Genomic DNA, 13,741 nt, shown 5'->3' on the forward strand with positions numbered 1-13,741 from the left:
CCTGGAGATAATAAAGGCAAAAGAAGCATCTATCACTGATGAAGTGGAAAATTATTTGTATAATGAGAAGGTGAAATTATTAAAAGTCAGATACTGATTCCAGATATTTTCACATCCTGCTTGCCACTGGTTTAACCATCATGGTAGAAGAAAGAAAAGAACTCAAACAATTTTAAAATAAGGCAATCACTTAGGAAGTGTCTGAGAGTTTTGAAGTGCCCACTTTAGTGATCCCCTGTAGATAACAGTTCAAGGAAATCAAGCTATTGTCACACCCCGCAACATACAGGCAATCAGAGAATTCCATTATCAATTCAGAAAGTAGTCAGTAAATCCTCTACCAAAGAGAGATATGTTAAAAAACATAATTATCAGTAGTAGAACCACGAATTATATATATATATATATATTTGGTGGCACAGACTGTTATGTAGTGAACATTGATACTCAAAATATGATGGTGATGACTGACGGGTTATTAGAAGGTATTCACCTAAGTGAAACATTAGGGAAGAGCCATCATGATATAATTAACGTGCCCAGGGAAAGAGTTAACTGAGGACTAGATATGTAGCCAATGGCTAATAGTATTTGTTGCTCTTCAGAGTGCTAGAGTTCAGTTCCAAGTATCTACATCTGACAGGTCAATACTACTGGTAACTCCAGCTCCAGGAGCATGTGATATCTCTAATGTCAACAGCCTTACCAGGCACTTGCACTCATATGTGTATGTGTATGTATGCACACACACACACACATACACAAAAGAAAATAATTTTTTAAAGTTTTTCAAGACAGGGTTTCTCTGTAGCTTTGGAGCCTGTCCTGGAACTAGCTCTTGTAGACCAGGCTGGCCTTGAACTCACAGAGATCTACCTGCCTCTGCCTCCCAAATGCTGGGATTAAAGGCCTGTGCCACCTGGCAAGAAAATAAATTTTTATTTAAATAAATACCAGAAGCTGGCCTTTTTCCTTTGTCTACCACATGAGGACATAACAAGACATTGTACAACTGAGAGCCAGAAGGAGTGCCCTCTGTAGGAAGTGGGATCACAATTTTATCTTGGTACTCCTAGTTTTCAGAAATGTGGGGGAAATTGTTTGATTTTTTTTTTCTTTCAAACACTGCCTGGCCCGGCTAGTCCCAGTTTCTTATTGGTTAGCTCTTACATATTGTTCTAACCCATTTCTAATATTCTGTGTAGCCCACGAGCTGGCTTACCAGGGAGGATCTTAACCTGCATCTGTCTGGAGTGGTTTTTTTTAAAGGTTTTTGGAACTGACTAAAACAAACTCTTTTTTCCCTTTTCCCTGCTGGTTGGTACAAACAGAATGGCCCAAGCTGAAAAGACTCTAAGAAAACATTTCTTAGCTGTTCCTGCCTTCATAACTGATGGGCTAGAAGGTGTCCCCTCCTTGATTCAAATGTTGCCAATGTCATAAGAATGGTCTAGGTCATTGAGAAGTAGTTAGACCATGCATAGGATTAAAGATCTTAAGGAAGACAGCCACTCAGAGTTTAGTTGGTTCAATCTCCAATATTCCACAAGAGGAAAGCATCAAAGTCATTCTTTTGGGAATATCCAGAAGCCAAAGCCACCTTGGAAAAAGAGCATCCTTCACTAGACAGCACAATTGCTAGACAACCTTGAATTCCCCAACTTTGAAAACTGTCGGAAAATTCTTTTCTGTTCTTCAAAATTTTATGGTGGAAATACAGGCTGAGATAATGTCTTGTTTCTCTCCTTCTCTTTTGATCTCATGTTCTCTCCCTTATCTTATTTCACCTGAAGGGATCACAAGTGACAAAATGTTAAGGAACCTTGGGATATTTGTTGCCTCCAGAAGATAATATGGAGTTCTGTGCTGAACTTCTCAGAAGTAGTTTTTTGTTGTTGTTGTTGTTGTTTTTGTTTTTGTTTTGTTTTTGTCCTATATATGCTATTCTATCTGACAAAATCTACACCAAATGTAGACCTCCAAACCAAAGACTTTTTCTAGACTATGTAAGATGAAAGTATTCATTTTTACTATCTCTTTTGCCAGGCAACAGAAGTTTTTATTTTCAGAGGGCTAGTATCTCTGTGTTAAGGACCTGGTGAAGAACAGCTATTCTATTCAGCTTTAGCTGTCAACTTGAAACTGGTCAGAGTCATCTGAGAATAGTGTCTCAATGCAAGGATTGCCTAGATCAGAGAGGTCCATGGAAATATCTGTGGAGTGGGGGTGCACTCTCTTGACATTTGGCCCCCTGGGCTGTACAAGAAAGCTAGTTGAGTCAAATGTAGGCTGTAACCAGGAAGCATACGATAACATAGTACCTTTCTACCCCTAAGTTGCTTTTGATGAAAGCGTTTTATCACAGCAACAGAAAGGATAGAAGACCACCAATCCATTATCCTTAATTGATTTTCCTTATGACTGGCTCTGGCCTCACACATTCATTTGCAGTGGATTCTTGAGTAACCACAAACACCTGGACATATTTCTTGAAAATTATGTTTTATATATTGAAAATAAGTGTTGATTAAAGAAGAATTAAAAAAGATGCAAATCAAGAAGGGGCTATTTATAGATAATAATAATAGATTATTGTTTAACCACAAAAATAACAAAATAATACCATTTCTATAAAATAACGGAATTATATATCATCTTGTCAAGCAAAATAAGGTATATTAAGAAAGATAATTTTCCCATGGTTTTTCACATATGCAGAACATGAAAGAAGAAGATGGGGAGAGACAAGATTCAGAATGGAGCAGAGCAAAAAGAATGACAACGGTGACATGATCCAATATGCTGTGGACTCATGTGATATTATAACAAAGAGGCACTCTCTGTATATAAAATACACTAAAAATGAAATTTCCTATTTTCTAGAGATAGAAAATAATCATAAAATTATGTAGGACTCCACAGACACTGATTGGCTAAGCTTAAAGAGAAGTTATAGGGTACATGGAAAAAGAATTGACAATATTTTTTTCAGTTATAAGTATATTAAAACTACTAAGTTTTGTATCAAAACAAAGACAAAGCTGTATATTCAAAGTCTAAATGCACATGTCTAGATGGTGAAACAATGTTCTCAAACCAAAAGCAATTGTAAGAGACAAAAATCATAGTTGTACTCTACAATTACAAAGGTATAAGTGATTCGCGGAGTTCTTTGCATTCTATTTGCCTTTTCTGTCAAATTTGTCTTCCTCTCATTGAGAAATAATTTAAGTTGTCCTATTGGTCTTCCATNATTGGTGGCTCAGTTTAGGAGTATACCCTGGCTTCTCAGACTACCTTAGACCTAAATATACCCTGCATTTCTCTTCTCTGAACGAACTGACATCATTTAATATATATATATATATCCACCTATAAGGGGAAGAGAAAAAAGCCTATTGCAAAACTCACTGTATGGGGACTAGATGATGACTTAGTGACTAAGACAAGTTTTTTTTTTCTTTTCCAGAGGATATAAGTTTAGTTTCCAGGCCACAAGTTGGGCAGCTTACAGCAAAACATAACTCCAGCTCCACGGTATTCAGTGTCATTTTGTAGTCTTTGGAAGCATCCACAAAAATGGCTTGTACATGTGTATACTCTCAAAGGAAAGAGAGACATAGAGTAAGGGAGCAAAATAAAAAATCTTAAAGTACTCATATTATACTGTGTGCAAATTCTTTTAACACTGACTGATAGTTTTTAGTGTTCTACATTGTGGAACCACAGGGTTCAGTGCAAGAGATTGGTTGTGATAACTGGATTAGTGTGGGTTAGTTTCCTCAAGGAAGAAGCTTGTCCTTGGAGGGCTTCAACTTAAGTAGACCTCTATTTGAGCAAAAGAAATTGAACAAAAGTGTAGCTTTAACATGAGTCCTCTAGTTTTATTTACTACATTTCATGGTAATTATTCAGCAAACCTATTAACTCTTATGAACTAGACTCTGGTGATCTGCATTTTAACTGCACTACCTGGATTCACAAAGGCATTTCCAAAGCAGAATCTCTTACTAGGAACTGGAAAGAAGAGCGTCTTCATCATGGGATAGACTTGTTTATTCCTGACAGGTAATATTTAGTATTTTCTCAAATTACTGTGACATGTTTCTGTGCCTTCTTTTGAGAAAGGACTACTCATATTTGCATCCTGTTTTTAACACTCTTTTTTCTGTGTTTTATTTTGTAGTTGAATTATTTTATTTCCTTCTGAAATCTGGTTATTAAGCAATTGTCAGTTATTTAGTATATAAGGACCATTTCTTTTCTCTAAGTTTTGTCTTCATTCTCTTGTTTCCTGTGCTGGGTAAAAGCTTTTCCTTTTGATGTCATTTCATCTTCCTGTGTTTTTCATGACTGTGCTCCTGGGGTCCTATGTAAATGTCTATTAAATTCCTTGAATAATTTCAAAGTTTTAATGCATCCGTTACATTCCTTTATATTTAATTAACTTTTTCCTATCCAGAGCTCTCCACAAAGTACTATTTTACTTTCCTCTCTGATACTCCATAAAGGAGAAAGAGAGAGGGCTGGTAGTGGGCAGGTGCAACAGTTCATGTCTGTCAGTCAAAAGAAAACTATAGGATTTATTTCTCTCCTTCCACTTCTGATTCATTGTGTGGTATGAATAAAAATGTCCTCCATAGTCTGTTGCACTTGAACACTAATTCATCAGCTAGTTCGATTGTTTGAGGATGTGTAAAAGGTTTGGCCTCCTTGATGGTTGAAGCATGTCACTGGCAGCTGGTTTGAGGTTGCAAAGCCTCACAGTATTGCCAGCTCATTCTCTGTGCTCCCTGATTGAAGTTTGAGATGCAAACACTCATCTTATGCTATGGCCATCATATCAAGCCACTTCCCTGTCATGATGAACTCTTATCCCTCTGGAACCAAAAGCTCAAATAAAAACTCCCCTTTATAAATTGTCTTAATCATTTTGTTTATCACACCAATAGAAAAATGACTAATACCATCCTGGAGACAGAACTTGAGTTGTCAGTCATGGCAACAGGCACCTGCATCTGCTGAGCAACCTTACTGGCTAAATGCATATGTTTCTAATTTAAAATGGCTTGAAGCAGCAAGAAATAATGAATACATTACAGTGAATAATTGATGAAAAAGATGTTTTTTTAAATATAATTATCTTATTCAATTCTCCACAAAACATTTTGACTCCAAGCACATTAGGTATACATTTTTACCACTAAAGTTTTTTAATAATGTAGTTAGGTGGTTTTGACATGAAAAATAGTCATATTAAATTTATTCTTGTTTATTTTTCATGGCATCTTCTCCAAAGAATCTCTACAGAAACTAAATTTGGCAAGGTACTGTTATTTTCTTTCTCACTAAAAAAATCTGCTTTTGAAGTAGTACTTAAAAATAATTGTCTTAAAAAGTACATTTGGCTCAAGATCTTCTTCAATATATCCTCCAGAATTAACCTACCCGGTTTAGGCATGGAGACCTGGATTAGGTGATGCTTCATTCAGATCTACAAAGAAAGATGAAAGATATGAGTCTCTGAAGATAGTGATTCTGACCCTGAAAGAACTGGATATTTACCTACCTCTTTTCCTTATATTTTCTCGTTGTTTTGTTGAGCAGAATTTTAAATTGTGTCTTAGAACTAGGAAAACACAAGATTAGTGTGTAAGAACACTTGCTGATGGGGAAGCTCAACAAATCACATCTGGTTAGGGTGTGGCCACCTGGAGCCCAGGTAGAAAAACCGAGAGATGTAGATGCACGCTCTCTCTCTCTCTTTTACGGTGGCCACTGGATCTTTTACGGTGGCCACTGGATCTATCGGATTTCAGAACTCCCATTCTTGTAGTGTAAGTTCTTCCCTCATTAACCATTAAAGTATTCCTGTTACTCTTGAGCTAGCCTCGTTACTTATTATACCAACCCAATTCATTACAGTTGGCACCCAACGTGGGGCCACTGCAGCTCAGTGCCCTGTGCCATTTGCACATACCATGGCTTGACTTCCCTCGGCTCTACGCCTCATGCCATTTGCACATACAGCAGCTTGGCTCCTTGTTGGGGAATTGAACTCCAGTCACCCGCGTGACAGGCGAGGATACTCACCACTATATTTTTTTTTAAAAAAAGAGGGATAATTGGATCATGGAATAACAGATTGATATTTGTGAGTTATTGTTTTTAGAGAATTATATTGGCATCGATTCCTGTATATTGATACAAAGTTAAATTATATTGAATATTGTATGCATGTATGCTTCTTCTGTTTGAAACATTGTTTATGTATTCATACATATATTTTCCATATTGCAGTATACCCTACTACCTCTGATCAAGATACTTATTCATTGTTTACATTTGAAGGTCATTGTTCTTATTTATTGTTCTTATTTATTGTTGTTTATTGTCTTAGTCTTTAAGTTAGATGGTATTGAGAATTATAGATCAATAGTCATCTATGTTTGTCATATTTATATTTAGGCTAATAAGTTTCTTTAGATACAATGGAGATTATATTCAGTATAGATAGATAGTCTTCAACCTCTTCAAAGAGCTGTAGAAATGGCCTTTAACTAACTTAGAGTTCCATGGTAATGAGACACAATTGCTCCTGGCAATACCTATCTATTCCCAAGAGAATGTTGTGAATCAAAGACCCTCCACCAGGAACTTTCTTCTTGGCAGAACTGGCCTTTGGGCAAAGAAATGTCCATACCTCAACCACTGACAGAGATTTAGAGTGATGTGGGAGTGTCATATATCAATCTGTTGATTTCATTGGTTAAGTAATAAACACACTGCTTGGCCTCATAGGTTAAAGCATTGGTGGGAGGAGTAAACAGAATAGAATTCTGGGCGGAAGAGGAAGTGAGGTCAGACTCTGCTCTGCTTCCAGAGGGACCGGACAGCTCTGCTCTCTGGAGCAGAGACGCCATGCTCAGCTCTGCCAGGCAGCTCCAACCCACGATGGACTTAGGCTAGAATCTTCCCGGTAAGCACACCTTGGGGTGCTTACACACATTACTAGAAATGGGCTAGTCCAGGTGTGAGAGTTAGCCTAGAAGCAGTTAAATGAATACAGTTTGTGTGTTGTTATTTCGGGCAGAAGCTAGCCAAGCGGCCGGGGTGTTGGGGACGCAGCCCCGCCGCCGCTCTTATTTCAACAGAGTATCTGTAAATGCATAAAATAGAACTGTCATATCCTGCCAAGACAGGGTAAGATAGTTTTGAAAAGTTTCTTGTCTTTGAAAATGATATATAAGTTATGTTAGGCCTTAGCCAAAGTTGATTGCCTCAACATTGCAAATGAGACTTTGTGTGATTTCCCAGGTTGTCAGTTGTCTCTGTCATTTGTTGCACATTTTGGAAGTTTTTCAATTGTACTTCCTGTTTACTCAATATTGCTTTCCTTCCCAGATCTTCTATAGAGTTGAAGATTAGATAATTGTAGTTACACTCCTCAGGATTTAGTTAAACTTAATTTCAATACATTATTTAGACTCTTTGAAATAGAATGCTTAGTAAAACTTTTGTTACGCATTGCTTGCTTAATATTGTTTATTGCTTGTAATTTTATATTTGGTATCTGTTCCTATTGTATATAATTTGTATTGGGTTTGAATTGCTTTTGTTTAGACAAAGGGGGGAGATGATGGGGAAGCTCAACCAATCACATATGGTTAGGGTGTGGCTGCATGGAGCCTGGGTAGAAAAACTGAGTGATGTAGATGTGTGCCCTCTCTCTTTGCGGTGGATGCTGGACCTATCAGATTTGGAACTCCCATTCTTGTAGTGTAAGTTTTCCCCCTCATTAACCATTAAAGTATTCCTGTTACTCTCGAGCTAGTCTGGTTACTTATTATACCGACCTAATTCGTTACAACTTGCTTTTGCAAGTCAAACTATCCAATAATTCCTCACAAAAATTTGGGTGCCTGAGCATTGATCTGTAATCCCAGCACTCCCATGGTGAGATGAGAGACAGAGGACTGTGAAGTGAAGCAGCAGAAACAAGAGAAGCCCTGCCTCAACAAGCTGGAAGGAGAGCAGTGACTCCTGGATGTATCTCTGACCTCACATAGACACTGTGCCATGCTTATTCCAACACATGCACACTTAACCTAAATAATGCTAACAAAGAAAATACAGGAAAGGATTCATAGCTGTATAAATTCTCACTTCTATCTTTATATGGAGAATAAAATATGAAAACTATTTAAAATATAGCACACATTATTTTGTTCTTAAAATAATTGTGCCATTCAAATTAACTTTAAGGTTCCTCATTTTCTTAATAAGATAGTATTTTTCTCTCTCTTTCTGGTGGAGGAGTCTGGAGATGACGTTCAGAGATGGCACCTCGCAAGGGGAAGGAAAAGAAGGAAGAACAAGTCATCAGCCTTGGGCCTCAAGTGGCTGAAGGAGAGAATGTATTTGGTGTCTGCCACATTTTATTTATTTATTTATTTATTTATTTATTTATTTATTTATTTATTATGTATAAAATATTCTATCTGTGTGTATGACTGCAGACCAGAAGAGGGCACCAGACCTCATTACAGATGGTTGTGAGCCACCATGTGGTTGCTGGGAATTGAACTCAGAACCTTTGGAAGAGCAGGCAATGCTTTTAACTACTGAGCCATCTCTCCAGTCCCCTCTGCCACATTTTTGGGTCCTTCAATGACACCTTTGTCCATGTTACCGATCTTTCTGGCAAGGAAACCATCTGCCGGGTGACTGGTGGAATGAAGGTCAAGGCTGACAGAGACAAGTCCTCTCCCTATACAGCCATGTTGGCTGCCCAGGATGTGGCCCAGAGGTGCAAGGAGCTGGGCATCGCTGTCCTGCATATCAAACTCCACGCCATAGGAGGAAACAGGACCAATACCTCTGGACCTGGAGCCCAGTCAGCCTTCAGAGCTCTTTCATGCTCAGGGATGAAGATTGGGCAGATTGAGGATGTCACACCCATTCCCTCTGACAGCACCCGAAGGAAGGGGGGTCGTCGTGGTCGCCGTGGTCGCCGTCTGTGAACAAAACTTCTCAAATTATTTTCTGTTAATAAATGCTTTGTATCAGTAAAAAAAAAAAAAAAGATAGTATTTTTCTTAAGGTACAGCTCTATAGCAAGCCATGTGAATAAATTGATGTGTGTCTGACCATAGTCCACTAACATTTATTTCCAACCAGTTTTTTCCTTTTTTTTTTTGTCAAGATCTATTGTAAAGGCAAACAGCATTAACAACGTGGTGTAATTTGTGTGTGTGTGGGGGGGTAATGCTTCCTGAAAATTAGTTCATGTTGTTTGCAAAGAGCAGGTGACCTAATTTCATGTTCCATTGCCAGTGACTCACTATTTGTGGACATAGTCCTTAACCTCTGTCATTTATACTTTGCCAACTGGAAATGGGAGTAATTATATATTGCACGCTGGCAGGTGGCTGAACCGTCCGAAGCTTGATTCGGCTCAGAGCCCTGACTCCACTGTGCCATCAGGGCTAAGTATTTTATCAACTGCCTGCTCATTGTTTCCTTTAGTTCTCATATTCTTGACTCTCCATTTGTCTTTGCTTATGAAAATGTGCAAAATATCAATTTTTGGTACTGCTTAACAGAATTCTTTCTGACCACAGCAACAGCTCCTCAGCAGGTTAAAGGAGCTACAGATGATTCTGATAATCTGAGTTTGGTCCCTGAGATGCACAGGCTCAAGAAGGAAACTGATGCTGCAATTTGTCTTCTGACTCCAGATGCATCCTAACCCAATGCATAATAAATAAAATTCAATAGCATTAAATAATAGTACTCCTTCTCTCTCTATACTCTGTCTTGACAAAGACACCGTTACAGACCAAAAGCAATCCCTAAGAAAGAAAGCAATTGTTTTACTTTACAATTCACCTCCTTCTTCCAGCAGGGAAACTGACCTCTTCACGCTTTTTTTTTTTTTTTTTGGCTTGAGAGATGCTATGAAATCAAAATAAACATTTATTTAGGACATTGAGATTATAGAAAGAAACAGAACTAATAAAAATCATTAGATCAACAAAAATTCTTTCCTGCTTGGTGTGACTGTTTCCAGTGCTGTGGGTGATTTCAGAATTCCAGATGATGGCAGATGCAAGAAAACCTGTCTTGAACTTAGATTTTATCAGAATCCCAACACTGAAATTTTAATCAAAAATGCAAGTTTTGTCAGATTACACATCATAAGATAATTGTATATTTTGCACTGTTTCTGGTAAATTGGTGCAGCCTAATTAGAATATCAGTAATAAATAAATGCTCTTATCAGGAATGCATTTTTTTTCCTTTTTAATCATTTGGTTTTTTTTTGTTTTTTTCCAAGACAGGGTTTCTCTGTAGCTGTGGAGCCTATCCTGAAACTAGCTTTTGTAAATCAGGTTGGCCTCAAACTCACAGATATCCACCTGCCTCTGCTTCCCAAGTGCTGAGATTAAAGGTATATATCACCACCGCCTAGTTTTAATTTTTTTTAAACTCATACATGAACACTGCATTTACAACACTAGGTCCCCAATTCATCTTGTATCCTACCTTTCTTTCCCAAATTAATGAACCCACAGCTCTCTCTACATATTTACTGCTGATTCTATTTACTGTTGCTCTTATGTATTTGTGCCCAGGAACAACTCCTTGAGAATGGACAATTAGTGTGAGAGCCATCTCTGGAAAAAAACTGATTCTCCTCTTAGCTGTCATTGACCACTCGTCGCTTTTCATATAAGGGAGTTTTTAGCTGGGGTTGTCCTTATGCCAGTTTGTTCAGGCAACCACATTGTTGAGGTTCATGAATATGTTTTCTTTATCTTGCCTAAGGGGCACTTCCTAATGATAAGTGTTTGGGGCCTCTAATTCTTACGATCTTTCTGTCCCTCTTCTGTAACACAAGAAGTTTGTAAGTAAATAAATAAAATTAGAAAATATTTTATGTGCCAAGTAAGGGAACTCAGAAAAATGCCGCATGCTCTCTCTTAATTACGGATCTTAACTCCAAGCCCTTAGATTTGAATATATAACCTGAACTAACAGAAGAAGACAGCAAAGTTCACAAGGAATGCTGGGGTTAGGAAGAGAGGCAAAACTGGACTCTAGAGAAAGATAGTGAGAGACAGGTGTTCTGAACAGAGTAATGGATGAAATGGGCACTTTAACTGGGGAGGGAGCAGAAATGCTCCCATATAATATTTCAGTTATAAAGAAACACATTAGACTTTCTGGAATCTGCTTACCATAACAAAGCCTTTAGAAACTAGGCCTAAATGTGACCTCACATCCCAGCAGGCCCAGCCAGTTCCACACTGAAGTTACCGTAATTACCAGCATCCTTGCTGCAGATTGGGAGCTGCCACATTTTTGCTCTTTGCACATTCTCTTCCTCCACTGTTCCTTGGTTCTCTGGCTGTCTAACTTCCGCGACCCAATATAGTCTCAGTTCAACTCTCACCTTTACAACCTTCCACAGCAACCTGTGACCAGATTCGGGGTTGCCCTATTGTGCTTGGAAAATGCTCAGGACATGTTCCTATGACTGCCATGGTAATTATCATTATTGTCAGTCTCTTGAGAACAGGGTATTGGTTTATTTTTAAATCAATTTATGAGCAGTTTTTCAGTCGGTTGTTCAGACAGATCGTGAAAGTTATACGTGTGGCAACATAGAGGTGCTCATTCTTGAAAATCTTTCTATTCTATGTGAAAATCTGCCTGGTCTAGTGTTTCCAAAGATAGGATGAAGAAATTGTTTACATGTATCAAATATTGGTGTGATTATTTTACTGTATTTGCAACAAACACATTCACTTTAACAGGCACTATGGAGGTGGGCTCTGATTCTCAGTGTGGGTGGCTAACAGGCATCATGAGGGTGTTCTCTGGCTGTCAGTGTGGGTGGCTAACAGGTACCATGGAGGTGTGTTCTGGCTGTTGGTGAGGTTGGATTTAGTCTTTTTCAACTTCTGCTGATCTTTGCTACTTCTTCCTCTTACATGGGATTCTTACATAAGTTTAGGCATGAACAGCAAGACTGAGAGTGGTCTTGATTTAAAGCCAAATTGATGTAAATCACCATGCTAAACCATAATTAAATCCCTGTGACAAAATGTAAGGCTCTATCAGAATTTATCAACTGTGTGCCCCACTGTTTGTTTGAAGTAAAATCTTAATGCATGTATTTTTAGTTACAGAAGCACTTTTTTCCTTTCATTAGACTTACAATAATAAATCTATATAAGAATATTTTAAATTTAGTTTAATATGCTCAGCAAACCAGTTGTCAATGGTTGTTTAGGCTTAAAGATTAAATCCTCATTTATATCCTTTGTTTGCTTCTAATGTTTATTATTTAGCATGAAAAAATTTATTGCATTCTGATTTACCCTGATTTTTGAAGGCTTCAAAAAAGTTTTCTGCTATTATAGCATGGAAGGCATTTTCTTTCTAAACTGAATTGAACCTCAGATACTCTTTCCCTGGTTGTTCACTCTGTTTTGACTTAGAGAAATGAGCTCTGCAACTTTTTGTTCTGTCTTGACCCCCAAGTGACTCAATCATTGTTTCTCCCATTTTTTTTTTCATTTGATAGATGGCTTTTCCTATCTTCTTCTGAATGAAAGAACTTTATTCATACTCTCAATGTCAACTATCTCTATTTGATGTTCTCCATGTCAGTTGTCTCTCAACTTAAACATATGTTCTAAGGGGCTGTTTCAGAAACCTTGCAGACAAACATCTTTTTTGTTTGTAGTGAAACTAAATACTGCTCTTATATAAGTGAAAATGAGAAGCGACTGATTCTTAAATGAAACAAATTTAACTATTTCTTGTTTACATAATACAGAGCAGTTGAGTGGTGATTGATGGGTCAGTATAAGAGAATGCTGACCTGCCTTTTCCAAAAGTAAGCTTTCACTCTTGTTATCTGAGAATCCCAAATAAAATATGTCTTCCAAATCAATTTGCCTAATGTCCCCTAATATCCCTATTTGACTGTTAACTATGCATTATTCCAAGAAAAATGGGTAAGGGCAAAAGATAGTTCTCACATCTTCAGAATAGAAGGTGGCTGCAAGAATGTTCAAAAACATACTTCTTTGCATTCTTATGCACAAATTGCATCTCCCCTTCAGCTTAGTAAAATACTACTTGCCTGTAGGACATATTTCACATGTCCTGATCTAAACTTTTTCTTTGTATCTTGTACCTTTGTGGCCTGTGCCTTTATGGCCGTGTATTCTTCAAGTTTCATGGTCTGATTTGCTTTACATGATGAAAAATTGGGAAATAGACTAAACCAGAGGTTCAATGGGATTAATTCGTTTATCTTTGACACCTACATCATGAGCATAGGAAGTAGGCTGTTGTTTCATAGTTCTCCAATCTCAGGTGTTGAGAATATTCTTTCTTAAATTAGTCATTTACTAGAATAGAAAATGCTATCATTTAAAACATTTTGTGTATGCATGAATGCTAATTTCACAATTTCAATGCAATTTTGACATATAATTCATGTGTTTATGTTTTGACACAAATGAGCATTTGATTGTAACTCTACCTCCCTTTTGGATATTGTGTCTAAATACAGGTAACTGGCATTTTTAGAAAAATTTCTTTTACAGTTAAAAAACTGGAAATATCTTGTCAAAAATCTCTATCTCCTTAGCATAGCTAAGTTTAACAATTTAAGTTCTTCCTCACTCTCAAATTCATGACTATATATATATATATATAT

At 37.4% G+C, this 13,741-nt stretch overlaps 1 protein-coding gene across 1 annotated transcript in view; it reads left to right on the plus strand.

Moving 5' to 3' along the window:
- Positions 1–9,023, plus strand: part of LOC126513549 (40S ribosomal protein S14-like) — a 28,505-nt gene extending 19,482 nt beyond the window's left edge. The window contains exons 2-3 of the mRNA XM_050161985.1: positions 7,812–7,936; positions 8,642–9,023. Of these exons, the coding sequence (XP_050017942.1) occupies positions 7,812–7,936; positions 8,642–9,023 (507 nt within the window). The remainder of the gene's footprint in view (positions 1–7,811; positions 7,937–8,641) is intronic.
- Positions 9,024–13,741: the final 4,718 nt, after the last annotated feature.

Source organism: Alexandromys fortis, unplaced genomic scaffold (genome assembly GCF_014885135.2).
Source record: "Alexandromys fortis isolate MF-2015 unplaced genomic scaffold, M_Fortis_MF-2015_v1.1 scaffold_105, whole genome shotgun sequence".
Classification (NCBI taxonomy): Eukaryota; Metazoa; Chordata; class Mammalia; order Rodentia; family Cricetidae; genus Alexandromys; species Alexandromys fortis.